This window comes from Myxocyprinus asiaticus, chromosome 23 (genome assembly GCF_019703515.2).
Source record: "Myxocyprinus asiaticus isolate MX2 ecotype Aquarium Trade chromosome 23, UBuf_Myxa_2, whole genome shotgun sequence".
Classification (NCBI taxonomy): Eukaryota; Metazoa; Chordata; class Actinopteri; order Cypriniformes; family Catostomidae; genus Myxocyprinus; species Myxocyprinus asiaticus.
Genome location: NC_059366.1, coordinates 36,288,000 through 36,305,000, shown reverse-complemented (window position 1 = coordinate 36,305,000; position 17,001 = coordinate 36,288,000). Strand labels below are relative to the sequence as shown.

General features: G+C 37.8%; 1 protein-coding gene across 1 annotated transcript in view; it reads left to right on the top strand.

Moving 5' to 3' along the window:
* Nucleotides 1-17,001, top strand: part of LOC127413803 (nesprin-2-like) — a 152,352-nt gene that overhangs the window by 109,545 nt on the left and 25,806 nt on the right. The window contains 14 exon segments of the mRNA XM_051651217.1: nucleotides 24-194; nucleotides 420-553; nucleotides 637-832; nucleotides 1,074-1,256; nucleotides 1,327-1,440; nucleotides 2,536-2,690; nucleotides 2,842-2,989; nucleotides 3,088-3,182; nucleotides 3,370-3,601; nucleotides 5,490-5,684; nucleotides 7,863-7,988; nucleotides 8,754-8,909; nucleotides 11,003-11,161; nucleotides 11,895-12,061. Of these exon segments, the coding sequence (XP_051507177.1) occupies nucleotides 24-194; nucleotides 420-553; nucleotides 637-832; nucleotides 1,074-1,256; nucleotides 1,327-1,440; nucleotides 2,536-2,690; nucleotides 2,842-2,989; nucleotides 3,088-3,182; nucleotides 3,370-3,601; nucleotides 5,490-5,684; nucleotides 7,863-7,988; nucleotides 8,754-8,909; nucleotides 11,003-11,161; nucleotides 11,895-12,061 (2,231 nt within the window).

Sequence of the window (17,001 nt, the reverse complement as noted above, 5' to 3'; positions counted from 1 at the left end):
AACAATAGATTTTTATTTTCTAGAATTCAGCCCTTGGGAATACTCTGCAGCAGCTGTGTAATGTGTGGTCTAAGTTTGAAAGTGGGAGGAGTCAGGCAATTCTGAACACAATGAAGATCCGCCAATCACTAGAGTACTTCCACTCCCCTCTGTGGTCCCTCTCTGCCCTCCAGACCAACATTGATAAGCTACAGGTGCTGTCAATCAATCGCTCAGTTTCTGATTGGTCACAATCTTTCTTTCATCCTTAATCTTCATGTTTGACAGATTTTACATTTGATTCTATTAGTAAATACATTGTTAGGCAATTGTAGTGTATTCTTTTTTACCTTTAGTTATGTGACTTGAAAGAGGTGCTTGTTATGATGTAAAATCACAAAATTACAAATCATCATTGAGGGCTTATTTTGTGTTTGCAGGTCTTTAAAGCCGAGGCAGACAAGATTGACAGGCAATGGGAGGATCTTAGCGAAACATTGTCAGTCCTTACTGGTGGCATTAGCACAGACTCTGCCCAGATATTATCTAAACACCTAGAAAAAGAGAAAGCAAGGTAGTGCACACATGCCAACCAGCAATATGAATGCATGTAAATGCATGTGTGGTTTTGAGCTCAAACACCTGTGTGTCCTCTAGGTGGATAGAAGTGAAGGAAAATGTCACACAGGGCTTGCAGAGGTCACACAGTGTTCTGCAGGTGTGGCAGAGATTCTCTGATTTGAGACACACCTGCTCAGAGCAGCTTCAGCATCACAGAAACCAGCTCGTCACACACACCAAAACACCAGCGGACCACAAACAACTCACACACAGCATTGAGGAGCTAAAGACAGTGTGTACAACTCACACACACTTATACACATATACTGTGTACTTCAAATACTGTATTTATTGTAATCACAAAAATGTAGCATGCTACTGTTTGAAACATTTATCGTTGTATATTGTGTACTGTTTCACATACAATTTTTTAAATAGAGTAGGCAGTGTACAGTATATACTGTACTATGCAGTAAGTAGTACACTAATATTCTATTCGAGACACTTCCTCTTTTTGTTGTCGCTCTCTTTAGGTTTTACAGAAAAGCTCTGATAATCAACAGACTGTACTGGATGAAATGCTTGCAGCATCTAAAGATCTGATCGAACAGATGGAGGATGAAAATGCTGTTTTCATTAGATCAGAGTGCCGTTTGTTAACACGCAGTTTCCTGCAGTTAGACCAGACATTGAGAGGAAGAATTCAACACATGCAGGTGAGACTCATATTGACCTGTGTGTAAAAGTGTTTAATAATATTTGTGTATTTAAATGATGTGTGTTTAGGAGGATCTCGAGCAGTATAAGGAGTTTGAAAAGTTATTTCAGACCCTTGAAACACAATTACAGCTGTGGGAAAGCAAGCAAAGAATGGACAGCAAGCACACAGACACATCTGAGGTGATACACAAATATATGCACAAAATGCACTAACATCATAAACTTTGCTAAATTCATTCTTTAATTTCCCTGTCCTATCCTATCCGATCCTATCCTACCCTATGTTATCCGATCCTATCCTATCCTATCCCATGCTATCCTATCCTATGATATCTGATCCTATTCTATCCGATCCTATTCTATCCTATGCTATCCTATCCTATGCTATCCTATCCTATCCTATGCTATCCTATGCTATCCTATCCTATGATATCTGATCTGATCCAATCCTATCCTTTCCTATCCTATCCTATCCTATCCTATGATATCTGATCTGATCCAATCCTATCCTTTCCTATCCTATCCTATCCTATCCTATCCTACCCTGGTCCTGTCCCATCTCATCCCACTTCCATAATGTTTATCCATTAGAAATTGATTGGACTGTGAAAAGTGGGCTTTTCATACCACAACTGAGCCAGTTGCAGGTGATTGGCACAACCCTCTTATGTGTTATGCTTTCTTAGATCTTATGTGGTGTATTTTATATATGCTAATAGTATGATACAGACACACAAATACACAAAATACTGTGTATTTATGATGTGTGTGTGTGTGTGTATAGTGAGTTGCTGGCGGCCTCTCTCCAGCAGCAGAGCTTTGAGCAGAGATGTAAGAGCTGGCTGGCTTTCCTACAGCTCATGAAGGATGGTTTGGCTGTAGAAATCTCATCCTAACCTATGCTATCCTATCCTATCCTATCCTATCCTATGATATCCGATCTGATCCAGTCCTGTCCTATCCTATCCTACCCTACCCTTCCCTTCCCTTCCCTTCCCTACTCTACATTACCCTACCCTACCCAACCCTATCCGATCTGGACTGGTCCTGTCCTGTCCCATCCCACTTCCATAATGTTTATCCATTAGAAATTGATTGGATTGTGAAAAGTGGGTGTTTCATAACACAGTTGAGCCAGTTGATTGGTTGATTTTTTTTTTCTTTTTTATAATGTGCACCGATTCATTGTGCACAATAAGACAAGGAATGTGCATTAAAAAGTAAAAGGGGTCAATTTTGTTTTCAAACTGACTTTAAGGGTTTCTTTATTTGCAGTCTGGTCTGATGGAGGTCAGTTCCCTCTCTCCTGATCTGGATCTGCTAAACACAATCAGTTACACACTGACCCTCAGTGACCCCATGACACAGAGGCTGCAGAACCTCAACAGGATGTGGGCACAGGCCTCTGCACCTGCTCAGGAGAGATGCAGGTGATTGGCACAACCCTCTTATGTGTTATGCTTTCTTAGATCTTATGTGGTGTATTTTATATAGGCTAATGGTATGATACGGACACACAAATACACAAAATACTGTGTATTTATGATGTGTGTGTGTGTGTGTGTGTGTGTGTGTGTATAGTGAGTTGCTGCGGGCCTCTCTCCAGCAGCAGAGCTTTGAGCAGAGATGTGAGAGCTGGCTGGCTTTCCTACAGCGCATGGAGGATGGTTTGGCTGTAGAAATCTCATCAACTTACACTGGACTAAGAGAACAACAGTGCACACACCAGGTAATGGACACAAACACACACACAAAAAGCAGTGCATAAATGGATCCCAGATTTAACCCTTAGTTTTCACTCTTTTTCTCTCTTTCACTCTTTCCTAGTTTTTTCAGGCAGAGTTGTCTTTAGGCCATCAGATCCTTCGTTCTGTGATCAGTGAATCTCTGCTCATAATGCAGAAGGGAGAGGTGGATGACAGGTAATGTTTTCTGACATGCTCTTTAACTCTGCTTGTGACATAAAATTGTATTTTATTATTTTGTAAAACATATTTGATTTTAAAAAATAAATAAATACCTACTCTTATAATTATTAAATTGTTACTTGGAAGTTGTAGTTTTACCTTTGGAATTGTAGTTTTGTTAACTGCCCTGGTGTTCCCTCAGAAGTGACTTCCTGTTAAAATTGGTGCAGCTGAGAGAGCACTGGCAGCAGGCAGTGCAGAAAGCAGCTCAACGGCGCGCTCTAGTGGAAGGGCTCATACATCACTGGCACCTTTACACACACACACTGCAGAAACTCCGCAAACTTCTCACACTCACGCACACCCTTCTGTCACCCGCTGGTCCCACACACTGCAGTGTCCTGCAACTTCGCCTTTCACTGAAAGATCTGAAGGTAACAAGATGATTTTTAATTGTTTCAAATAGACCAGTGTGTAATTTCTTCACTACTAGCATCACAGAATTTATTCAGTTCACTTGTACTGTAATATCACTGTCATCAAACATTATGCACTGTTAAAGGTAGCATTGCACAAATATAAGATCATGTACCCTTTAAAAAGTGAATGTGCAATTGTTAGCTTAGAGAGCTAATTCTACCTGACCTAACCTTTAAATTAATTGGTTGGGGTATTCTAAAATAGGTTAATTCAGTCATATTAAATAATAGGAAGAGGCTATTTGCTAAGTGTAAATAGTGGCATTTACTATTTACACCCCTAATTAAATACTAACATACAGTTTATTGTGTTTATTTAGAGTCCCACAGACACCCTACATCAACCCCTATGCCTAAACCTAACCCTAACCTTCCCTTACAAAAATGTACCATGGTTTTACTACAGTAACCATACTATTACCTTGGTATTTTGTAGTACAATTATAGTAACCATACAATTAAACATGGTTACTATATTAACACCATATTACTGTAGTAACACCATGGTTAATTGCAATAAAACTATTTAAAAAAAAATGTTACTACTACAATATTACTATAGTAAAACCATGGTTAATTTTACCCGGATTCAAACCTTTCTCTTAACTCCCCGACCTTCACTGTGACTAAATCAATGCAAGGAAAACAACTTTCATATTAGTTTTTATTTATTATTATAAGTAGTATTAAAGGAAATATTAAGAGTGGAGACAGGAAACCAGATAGGAAAAAGTGGGACATGAACCTGGGTCGTCCACACAAAAAAAGCACATCCACATTGTTTTTACACCCTACGCCACTGCAGCAACTCTAAGGACACAGTTTGTCTTCAATTTCTGTGTTTCCATTCGACTATTGGAGTGCAAATAGGTGCGCTGTGTGGCAGGTGCTGTTTACACCTAGTGTATACAGTATAGTCACTTTGTGAATAATATTTTAACTTGAATAAAGCTTGTTAATGTTGATGTTACCACTTGAAGATGCTTCCACATTTTTAGGTTAACTGACACAATATTTTTACAGTGTATTGTCTTAATGTCTTTGTGAATATATGTTGTTACATAAAACACAGTTGTCGTACTGAACAATTGTAAGGGCAGAAAATTTAGCAGTATTCTTCTGCTCATATTAAAATGTAATTACATTAAGTTAAGTTCAGAGTAATTGTTATGAACAACCTGTTCTTAAAATGCAATAGTTTATGGAACTTTTGGTGAATTGGAAGTTAACAAATCACATGGACATGAACTTTCTTTTTTTTTTTTTTTTTTGTAGGTAAAAATATATATGAATGTATACGAGAAAATATGTTTTAGAAAAAAAAATATACTGATTTTCCACATTGCTAATATGAGGTTATAAAGACAGCATGTATTTATGTAAGTGTTTAAAGTAGATTTTGATGAGGTATGTCATACTAATGGACAGAAACACATCTTGTCTGCTGCCTTAACATGTCAATTACCCAACTACACATTGTTATTGATATTATAAATATTTCCATTAATTAATGTGTAACTTGATTTCAGTAACATAAATTGATTTGTATTATTATGATTTTGATATAACTGAATCTGCTGAACTTTGTGAGCAGATGTTATTAGTACCCCACGAACACCTGCCATTGATGTAATATTTAGGTACAGCTGGCGAAAAAAAAAACATGTTTTGTTTTCCCTTTGCTCTATCATCTCACTGTCTTTGTCGTTTTCTCGTTTTCTCTCTTTAACTCTCTCTCTCTCTCTCTCTCTCTCTCTCTCTCTCTTTCTCTCTGTTTTCCTCTATTTTTTCTCTGTCCCCTTCAATCTCTCCCTCCCTCCCTCCTCTCCGTCTCTCTGTGAAGCGTACGGAACTGTTGTTTCAAAGGTTAGTGTCTGCATATTTGTGCGTGATGGAGGTAGGCAGGCAGCTGTTCTCCGTGAGTGACACGCAGACGCAAACACAGTTGCAGACAGACCTGGCAGCCCTGCAAGAGGACTGGGAGCAATGCCAGTGCATGATGGGAAAGAGGAAGGCTCTCACAGCTGACATTATCAAGGTAAGAGGGTTTGATAGGGCATGAAATGGGACCCCTTTATCATCGAACTCACCTGTGTTTAATTCAGATGTCTGTTAATTGTTTAATGGCTTGTTTCTATAGACTTGCTGTTGCTTTAACAAGCTAGACTTACAAGTGAATGGGAACTGTATTTATACTCATCCATAAGTTGAAGGTCAAAGGTCATTTGGGAAATCCATTGAGCCATGTGAGGGAGTTTGTGTGATCATACTTTTGGAAAACCTGAAAATAGTATAAAATGTATAAAAAAAATTTCATCAGCTAGAAATTGCTGTCTTTGAGTGCAATCTTTATAAAATGATTTTTACAAATCCTCAAAGTCAAATCCTCAGTCAAAAGGTGTGGGAATGCTACAAAAAGTAATGTCTTTAGATATCTCATTCCTATCTACGTATCAGCATTTACGAGTGTAAAGTTTAAATATATTTATGCATTTTGCAAACAGTTTACTTTAATGCACTTGGCAAACGCTTTTATTCAAAGCGACTTAGTGTGCATTCAAGGTCTATATTTTATCAGTTCGTGTGTTCCCTGGGAGTCGAACCCATTATCTTGTATATACAGTAACAAAACTGTTACAGCAAAGTGCAATTCAGCCTTGGAATTTAGGATGTTATTCAGGTGGACATGCTGATAAAAACATGGCGTATCACCCTGATGGAGGTGTCCCTGCTACACTCTACAGCGTACCACTGATAACTGTGCCTGTTTGGACATGTATAAAAGTGTTTCACCTCAATCAGGAATATAGAATTAACTCTACCATTAGAACACAGAAACTCACCCCAGTATGATACAGGACAACAAAAAGTTTGTGGGTGTGTGTGTTTACAATAAGGAAGTATTGTGTTATGGCAGTTTAGAGCAGGAATGAGTCCAGCTGAGTTTGACCTACATTCACTCTGATTTCAGTTCAGCTGTGAGTTACACAGCTGGATTAATCCAGATTAGACCTTTACACACACACACACACACACACACACACACACACAAATCAGCATGTTCATACTAATATCAGTGTGATCAGTATTCCTGGCCAGAAAAAAATATTTAGGTCAGTCAGTCTATAAAATATTTTATTATTCTCTCATGTCACTGCATTATTTTCTTTCTTTCTATCTATCTATCTATCTGTCTATCTGTCTGTCTGTCTGTCTGTCTGTCTGTAGTGTATATAATAAGAAATGATCTTTATGTGTTCACAAATGTCTGCTTCAACACACAAACAGTGAGGGTTTAGTGTGTGTGTGTGTGTGTGTGTGTGTGTGTGTGTGTGTGTGTGTTTATGTGTGCGTGCAGTTGTCATGTACTTAAGGGTTTACAGAAAAGCATGTCTAGGGATTTACAGTTCTGTCTGTCTCTCTGTTTCCCTGTGCCCTTCTATCTCTCTCACAGTACTGTCTTAATATCAGACAGTTAAACTCATGAATGAATGCTAGTTCATTGTAACATATCATCATGAACTTTATTTTCATCAATGCATTGCAGTTTGTTACTATAAAGAAGCTTTTGCATGTGTAATGGATGTGAATTGTGACATCTTGTTGTCACATGTGGCTGTGATGGCACAGATTGACTGTAGGTTTCTCAGCAGTATAGAGTACAGTATCTGACAGTTTGGTGGAACAGCTCTCTCTTGCCTTGATTCCAGAGTAAACAGAATTGCAGCACTGTATTACACTGTAGATCTGTACATGTTGTGATAACCCCACTCTGGTTTGTGCATGGATGCGTGTGTTATCATAGCCCCTAGCATTGTCTTAACTTCTCATTTAGATCTGAGACCAAATTATGTAACAGACACTCACCTATCACATAGGACATCTGAACACTGTACAGTCAACCTGTCCATACAGTGTTTGCATATGCCTCTTGGTTTAATATTCTTTTATATACTGTAAACAGTGACATTTGAACATATTTAAGAGTGGCTTAAGGGTCCCACAGCATTTTGGGGGCACTGTATATTTGTGTGTACAGATCTACCTTCATTTGTCCATAACCTCTGTGCATTATTTTTGGCTTTCTTTTCTTTTCCCTGACTGATGAGAACTCTAGTCCCAAGTCTACCCCCAAATAAAGAGGTTTACAGATTATGTATTGCTTCTAGAACATATCAGAGCATTATAAATGCTGAAAGCATCCCTTTATTTGCAGAAGTGGGAGACTTGTGAGACCAGACTAACCGATCAGGCCCAGCGCCTGGAGGAGCTGCAAATCAGACTGAAGCAGTCGATACCAGATCAACATGAGGAGATGGAGGAGGAATGCCTTCTCGTGAAGGTATATCAAATCACACAGATGAACACACTACTTTGTTCCGTCTCTTGCTCTGCTTCAGTCTATAAGATTAGTCTTGAAGTAATTGTTGAGTTATAAAAGCAAGTAGTATGGTCCAAAAAGTCCAAACATTTAAATAATAATTTTAATAACAAGCTCTCACACCAACACCCCACTGGCATGGGTTGGATGTTTCTGCTTCTCATATTATTTAAACTCGAATGAATATTTCATGTCCACTTATTTATTATTTTGTAAGTAGACATGCAATCAGCAGAATAATATACAGTCAGTGAATCATTATTGCAAAATAAACCCTGACTAGGTTAATACTGTATAAGGGATAATGACCAGCTGACTGTACATTATACATAATTATGGACCATTAAAAGCATTTGAGGGTAAAGGTAGTAGTTAGTGTGCCCTCAAATCATTGCAACACACACAACAACTTTTTGTTGACACATTTGGATTTCCATTCCTCTCTGCTATGCTAGAAGCTTATTCAGCTATGATTTCCCCCACCACCACCACCACCACCTCTCTCTCTCTCTCTCTCTCTCTCTCTCTCTCTCTCTCTCTCTCTCTCTCTCTCTCTCCTCTTCTCTGTCCTTCCCCTTTGTCCAAACAGGCTTTAATCTTGTTTGGCCGATTGGTGAGAGAGTGAGAGATAGCGAGATAGAGAGAGAGAGATTGTGTTAGTCAGAGCTGGGATGTGTGGCATTGTTTTTCAGTGAGTGTGTGTGACAGTGGTGTTATGTTATGCAGGAGGTTCAGGACTGTTTGGAGGACTGGGCAGTCAGTTTGTCTGAGCTCAGCACCATGAAGACGGATCTGTCCCAGTACATCCTCACCGATGATGTCCTCCTCCTGCAGGAGCAAGTGGACCATCTGCACTGCCAGTGGGAAGAACTCTGCCTCAAAGTAAGACACACTCACTGAATGAATGAAGATATTCCATAGACTGTGTTTATATAAAGTTAATTATTATCACTACAGACTAACTTCTCTACCACTAAAAGAATACTTTTTGCAACGTTGATGGCTATTTATAGCTTACTGAGCTGATAAACCTTTGTGTGTGTGTGTGTGTGTGTGTGTGTGTGTGTGTGTGTGTGTGATTTAAGGAAAAATAAGTAAAAGAGAAATATCTGTATGTGTAGTTTAAGATGTAGAAAGTTGTTGATCCTTAGGAGTTTAACACACAAGTTTACCTAAATGTGGACTTACCATAGACTATTCTGTTGTATTGAAATTAAGCTAATTATAATTACTGTAGACTAACTCTAACAAACCCTACCCTCAAAAGAAAACATTTTGCATTTAAAATAATAATAATAATACATTTTTTAAAAAAATCCTTTTTACCTTGGAGGATGGCAATTTGGGACAATTTTGTCCCAAACTAATAGCTGAGGAAACACCCACAGACAACAAGCTCAGAGGAATTTCAGGTATTTTAAAGACAGAGTGTTCATACACTATCAACACTCAGAAAGCAGATGTGAGGGTTTGTTTGATGTTTTTTTTTTTTTAATCAGGGTCTCTTAATTTAGTTGAAGTCATTGCTCCCTTGAAGTAATTTAATGCTAGATGTTGCTGTGGTGACTCTAATGCTTTATTGATTTTCTCTCTGAATCTCTACATCGCTCATACATTAGCTTTTGCTGCTTTTGCTGTTTTTAATCAATGTGGTGCTGGGTCAGTCAGCTGGAGTCTCCTAAGGTCATGTTTTGGAGGTCTGGAGTAAGTTTTGGGGTGGGTGGGGTTTTTTGACACTGGAACGAGAGAACAGATGGTGGAGAGAGTGAGGGACACAGAGAAAAGACACAGAGGAGTGAAAAGAGGCAGGAGTCTTTGGCTCTTTGTTTTGGAAATCACTCTCTGTGTGTGTCTGTCACATGCGGAGTGTGAGTGTGTGTGGGTCTGTGGGGGGTGGGGTTTGTGGGGGTGTTGCCTGGTAACAGTGAAGTTCACATGTGGCAGCTGTTGAGTTAGTTTGGGTTTTAAAGACTTGTAATAACATTGAAGAGAATCAAATGTTCTTTAAAGCTACCTTTGTTGTAGGTTCACATCAGTACAATCAAGTTCTCAGTAACAGTATTGCCTTGCTTACAGGAGCGCCTTGCTTTCCTGTAAAGTTTGAGATTATACATTTATGTTTTTTCCATTATTTTTTCCATTATCGTCTTAGAACTTTATTTTAAATGAAATTCAGTCCCTTATTTATAATTGTGGACCTGTAAGTGTAAAGATTATATTTTTATATAACTTTAATGTGTGAGTTAAATGAATAGTTCACCTAAAAATGTAAAGTTTCTCATCATTTACTCACCCATGTCGTCTCAAACTCAAATGACTTTCTTCCTTTCACAGAACTCAAGCAAAGATATTTTAATGGAGATGTGATGTCTCATTTTTCACTTTACATTTTCACTGCCATTGCAATCTGTAGACACGATCATGATTTAAAGCTCGATTTCACTTCCTAGAAATGACGCAAGCGCAGACTGCTAGATGCTGCTAGAAAGAATAATCGAGCTTGAAATCATTATCATCAAGGAGACTGTTGATGTCAAGATTTATAGTGAAAAGGGAGGTACATTTTAGTGAGTTCTCACCCAAAACCAATTGGATCGCTTCATAAGACAAGGATTAAACCACTGGAGTCTTATGGATTACCTTTATGCTGCCTTTATGATGTTTTTGGAGCTTGAAAATTTGGTCACCATTCACTTGCATTGTATGGACATATCTCCATTAAAATATTTTCATTTGTGTTCTGCAGAAGAAAGAAAGTCATATGAGTGTAAAATGACATGAGGGTGAGTAAATGATGAGAGAATAATCATTTTTGGGTAAACTAATCCTTTAACATATTTTAAGTCTCATTTTATTACCTCAGTATTATGTCATTGTTTCTTAAATGTGTTTGGTTGAATCTCGTGCAAACATGTCCAGGAGACATTTCTGTCATATGTCTTATGTATTATCTCTCTCTCTTTCTCTCTGTGGAGGTGTCTTTGCGTAAACAGGAGATTGCTGACCGGCTGAACGCCTGGATAATTTTCAATGAGAAGAACCGTGAGCTGTGTGAATGGCTGACACAGATGGAAAACAAGGTGGCGCACAGCGCCGAGCTCAGCATTGAGGAGATGGTGGAGAAACTCAAGAAGGTGAGCTGAATCTCATCCATCACACAGCCCAAATGAGCATCAACCCCAGACATGCTGCACCCTTTCAGCATTTGAATCAGCCTGTGTTTTGCTAAACCTAAAGACAGACATTCCTCATTCACTTTCATTTGCTTGTTAACTTCCCTCTTTGGCTTCATAGTGTTTATTGTAAGCAAACAAACTACAAGAGCATGAGAGTAAACTTTTCGTGTGTCTGTGAATGGTTGTGCCGACATTGTGAGGACCAAATTAATTCCCACAGGAATAGTAAAACCTGTGCAGCCTCATGCAGATCAGCCAATGGTCCCCACGAGGAAAACAAATGTAAAAACAAAAGTTAGAACAAAAGTAAAATTTCGGTCATAATTTACTCACCCTCATGTTATTATAAACCCGGACAACTTTCTGTCTTATGCGGAACACAACAGGAAAAAATGTTGTTCGTCCTTTCAATACAATTGCAGTTTAAAGTGACTCACTTTAAAGCCTAAAAAGCACCCAAAAGTATCATAAAAGTGTTCCACATACTATGTAGGGACTCATATGAATCAAAAGTATTTAAATTCAGAGGGAATAAATCGAGACAGAAGTTGAACTTGAAGGTTGGAGTTTGATGGCCATGTAAGATTGAACTTTGCTCTAAAGATTCATGTGGAGTGTCCTGTAAAGATATAGACTGTAAAGATATGAATTACTATTACTTTACCCATCCCCTTAAACATACACACTGCAGGACTGCATGGAGGAGATCAACCTCTTCAGTGAGAACAAAACACATCTGAAACAGCTGGGAGAACAGCTCATCACTGCCAGCAACAAGACCAAAGAGACAGAAATAAACGAAAAGATCAAGGACATCAATGACCGCTGGCAGCATCTATTCGATCACATTGAAGCCAGGTGAGACTGCAAAGAGACCCTTAGCATAGCATGTTCATGGTGAAATACACTAAATTAAATGCATAATACAACAATATTATATATTCTGCTAGAACACAAACATAAAGAGTTCATACATTTTTCAACATTTAATTTTTTCTAGAAGTTCACATATTATTATGTTATTCAAGGATTCTTGCACCAAAAACAGACATAATGTAGTTTTTTATGACCATTTCCGATCCTCTCTCTGACCTTTAGAATTAAACAGGCTTTACTACTGTACCTTTAAGAATTTAATATGTTAATGACTTTTATTATGATTGGCTAACCTCGTTGAATGGTTGCAAGTTAGTTTGCACTGCCCCATCCTTCAAAAACAGCCTTTGTGCAAAGCCTGCATTGCATTTTTTTTTTATATGATAAAACCTCTTTACATTTGTGTTTCAGTTCTCTGTCTGCTCACAGTAGTTGTTTCTGAAGGGTTAACTGAGTATCCTGTAGTATGTTTACAAGCATGTTTGGGTCATGGAACATGGACTGCTTGCAACGTATTTTCTTAAATGCATCAGAGACAGTGCAGAGATGAATGTGGACATATATCTGACATTAATCTGATTTATCTCAATCCTTATAAAGACAAACAGAGAGAGAGAAAAAAAGAGGCACCAAGAAAAGTAGGGAGAATTAAATGTTGTACGTGCACCCAGCGTCAGTCCAGATGGGCAGTATCAGGGTGGAGCATGCGTTGAGAATGGGGTGGGGAGGAGTGCTTAGTTTATCCTGTTCTTGGTTTGATTGACAGCGCTTTGATAATACAGATGGTGACTGTAGTTTCATGTCATGTTGACGGCCTACTTGTTGTCTTCCTGTCTCTATGTCCTTTTTCTCATCATTCTACCTTTTCTCTAGTTTTTCCACTTTAGGATCACACTGGGAATTTTTCATCATTTTTAGCATTTAATCACCTAAATTTCACTCCATACCTCTAGTTCTTTCATTTATCTTTTTTGCTCACCTGATATCTCTGTCCAGCCTCTGTCCATTGTGTTCCTCTTCTGCTGTGTCAGAAAGATATGTTTGGTTATGGATTCATATTATCAATTTTGTGCAATTGTCCCTAGGCAATTCTTAAAGTGGATTACTTCCTGTGCATCTATATGTGTTTTATCGTCATATCAGGCCAACATATAGCAGACTGACCTACAGTGAGTCCACTTTGAACATCTGGGATTCAAAATCTAATTTAAACCTGGAAATACATTTTTGGATTTTGAAAATACTAAAACAAAGAAATATTAAGAGCAATAATGATAGCAATATTTAAGATGCTGCACTATAGCAAGGTCTCTAATCAACTGAGAAAATGTTTAACATTGACCTTGTTAATTCCTTTGTACAAAAGGTCAGATTTCCTTGCTTCCATTGAAGCACACAAGATACTCTTTGGAACTGTCACAAATCATGCTGGGATTACACTAATCATCAGGTTTTGCACAAACTTTTGTTGTCTGTGCCAGCTCAAGTGCACACTGCCATTAAAGCAAAAAAAGACAAGCCAAATACTACGAAATTTTGAAATTCATGTTCATTTTTCGACTCATGGCTCACTCAAGTTGTTTATACTATAATTTGTAATTTATAAAACTGTATTGAATTAGAAAAAATATTAAGTAAAAGCATGTTCACAAGTGGTGTTTGACTTTTGGACCCCACTGTATATCCTGCTCTAAATTACAGAGAGAGCATTGAGACTAGACCATTGAGCTGCAAGACTTTTGGCTCATGTGTAATTTGTTTATTTATTCATTAACTCAAACGGTTATGAAAATGAGTTCACATTTTTTCACAGTGTAAGAGAGTTATCTTCTCAAAAATAAATAAATAAATCTGTCATCTCTGGCTCTGTGCCACTAATGTCAAGGTTTAAGGGCTGAAAAAGGCTTTGCAGGTGCAGGGAGACACTAAAAGTAGCTTTGTGGTTCACTAGGTAACCAGGCACGAGACTGCCTATTTGTCTACCAGTGACCTTGAGCTGGAGCTTTACGCCTGTCAACATTCCTTCCCATCAGCTGCTGAGGGTCAAACCAATAGACGTGCAGAGATAAAACTTAGTGGAATTGACAGACAGTGGACGTTTGATAGTTAAAGTGATAGTTCACCCAAAAATGAAAGTTCTGGAACAATTTTCTCACCCTCATGTCATTCCAAACCCGAATTCAAACTTGACATGTCATGATTATGACACAACATGAGAACCAATGGCGATGTCAGATCTTGCATGACACATTCTTAATGTACTAAGTTTGAAAATGCACGAATGAGATTTGAGCGATTTAAGATTTTCACTGAATAATAACTTTTACATTTCACTCTGTTTCTTCTACAAAGCTATCTTATGGCATTAGAAGATGTAGAATAGTTCACAAGTCATATGGACTTGAGATAGACAAATATATTGGTTCTTCCAATTTATCTGTGCTGATAGTTGCTTTTTTTATTTTTTTATTATTCCACCGTGTTCTTCTGTGGCCGATTCCACAGTTAGAACGGCTTGGTTCTACAGTATAACAGCGGCCTCTAGAGGTGAAATAAAAACAATCATGTGGGTATTTGCTGTATTTAAATATTTCATCATTGACAATATTCATCCATATTTTTTCCTCGTTTCAGTGCATATTTTTTTATTTTGATTAGATAATCAAGTGTTTTAAATTGAATCGATGGCATGCAAAGAAAATTGTTACTATATAGAAGCAATCTCCTGTTTACGCAAAGACACCTCCACAGAGAGAAAGAGAGAGAGATAATACATAAGACATATGACAGAAATGTCTCCTGGACATGTTTGCACGAGATTCAACCAAACACATTTAAGAAACAATGACATAATACTGAGGTAATAAAATGAGACTTAAAATATGTTAAAGGATTAGTTTACCCAAAAATGATTATTCTCTCATCATTTACTCACCCGTCAGAACATACTTCATATCTTGTGAAAAATAATAAACCTTATTCCTCATTAAACATCATCTGGTGAAATATATAGGTAATAAAAAGCATAATTTGGTAAATGCTTAATGATAGAGCATTTTAAAATACGAGTACCTGGTGTATTTTAGGCTTGTTTATAGTTAAAAGTCCCACGTTACAAACCAAATCATATTTTTTTTTTTTTCTTGCTATTATTTGGAATTTGGCTGAACAATAAATTTCATCTTGGTTTTTATTAATTCTAGACTCTTGTAGATTCTATGTCTGTGCCCGTCATAAAAGGAAAGACCAGAAAATTATGTTTTTATATAATATTAAAACTATCAGCCAATTAATCAGTTATCTGCCTTTTCCACCACCTTAGTTATTGGTATTCGGCAAAATGTGCAGTCGGTCGCCCTCTAATATGGACTATGTTTATAGTGTATTTATGGTGCTTTTTTGTCCTTTTTGGAGCTTAGCAGCCTGATCACTATATGCTTTAGTTGTATAAAAAGAGCAGGTTGGAAATTTTGCAAAATATCTCCTTTGTGGGAGAAAGACAGTAATAAGGGTTTGTAATGACATGAGGGTGAGTTAGTACTGACAGAATTTTGATTTTTGGTTAAATATCCCTTTACATTCACTTTGTGTAGCTCGGAAGAGAGAGAGAACATTTTGGTGAGGAGACGGGCTGTGCCTCAGTTCATAAATCTGTTGAAGTCATTTGTTTTCTTTGTGTGTCTGAGGTCAAAGTTCACAGCCGTGACTCAGACATGCCTGAGCCTGTCTCAACTGGCTTTTGTGTCCCGTGTCCTGTGTTTCTCTATCAAATGATTCAAGATGATTTTAATGTGAGTACTTAAGCCACCTGAGGATAAATGTTACAGTAAAGGTGTATATTTGTATGAGTGTTGCTCGCATAGGCGTATAGCTGTGACTTGCAATTAAGAGTGTGTGATTGAGACAAACTCTATTAGCAGGATAACAGAAGATGACACAGACCCCATCCATCTCTTTTGTCACTTAAAATCACAGCAGAGTTCACTCTGCCAGCATCTGCTCACAAACACACACACACACACACACACACACACACACACACACACACATGTTGGTGCAGCTATCATTATGAGGACTCTCCATAGACATAATGATTTTTATACTCTACGAACTATATATTCTATCCCCTAACCCTACCCCTAAACCTAACCCTCACCTTACATTTTCAATAAAACATCGTTTAGTATGATTTTTTTTTAAGCGATTTAAATTATGGGGACACTAGAAATATCCTCAAACCACATTTATAGCATAATATCCTTGTAATTACCAGTTTGTAACCTAAAAAAAAGTCTTCGTAAACCACTTAAACCTGCCCACACACACACTAGGCAGCTGCTGTCTAGCACAGGCCTTTGTGTCCACACGCTGTCCCATAAGTCTTTTGTCTACACTTATTGTGTCTTTCAGCCAATCAACTTCAAAGCTCTGTGCTTCTGCTCATCTGCTATTGGCTGAGTGATGGCAGCCATTATATTCTTGAACCCTTGGCATCTTACAAATCTCTGCTCACTATGGATGGACAAAATGGGCAACATTGGGCAGATGTTGTGTTTAAAACATCCCTGCTGGGTACACACCCACACACCCACACACACACTCCAACACGCTACATCTGAAACATTGAAAAGTTGGCCACATTGGATAGTTCTTGAAACACATTCTCTTTTGACTCACTGTTTTAAGGACTAATTTATACTGCTGTGTGTATGTGTACATACTTAGCTACAGTTTTGTGACAAAAATTGTCCACAAAAGTGAACTAACTCTGATAAAACCACACATAAGGGACATTGGGGGACATTCTCATTTGGATAAACTATTCATTAAAAAGTAAATAATGCTTTGTTTTGTTTTTCATTTTAAAGATGCAAAAAGATCTCTTTTAGAGGTAGGGTAGGTTTGAGGTTAGGATTAGTCTA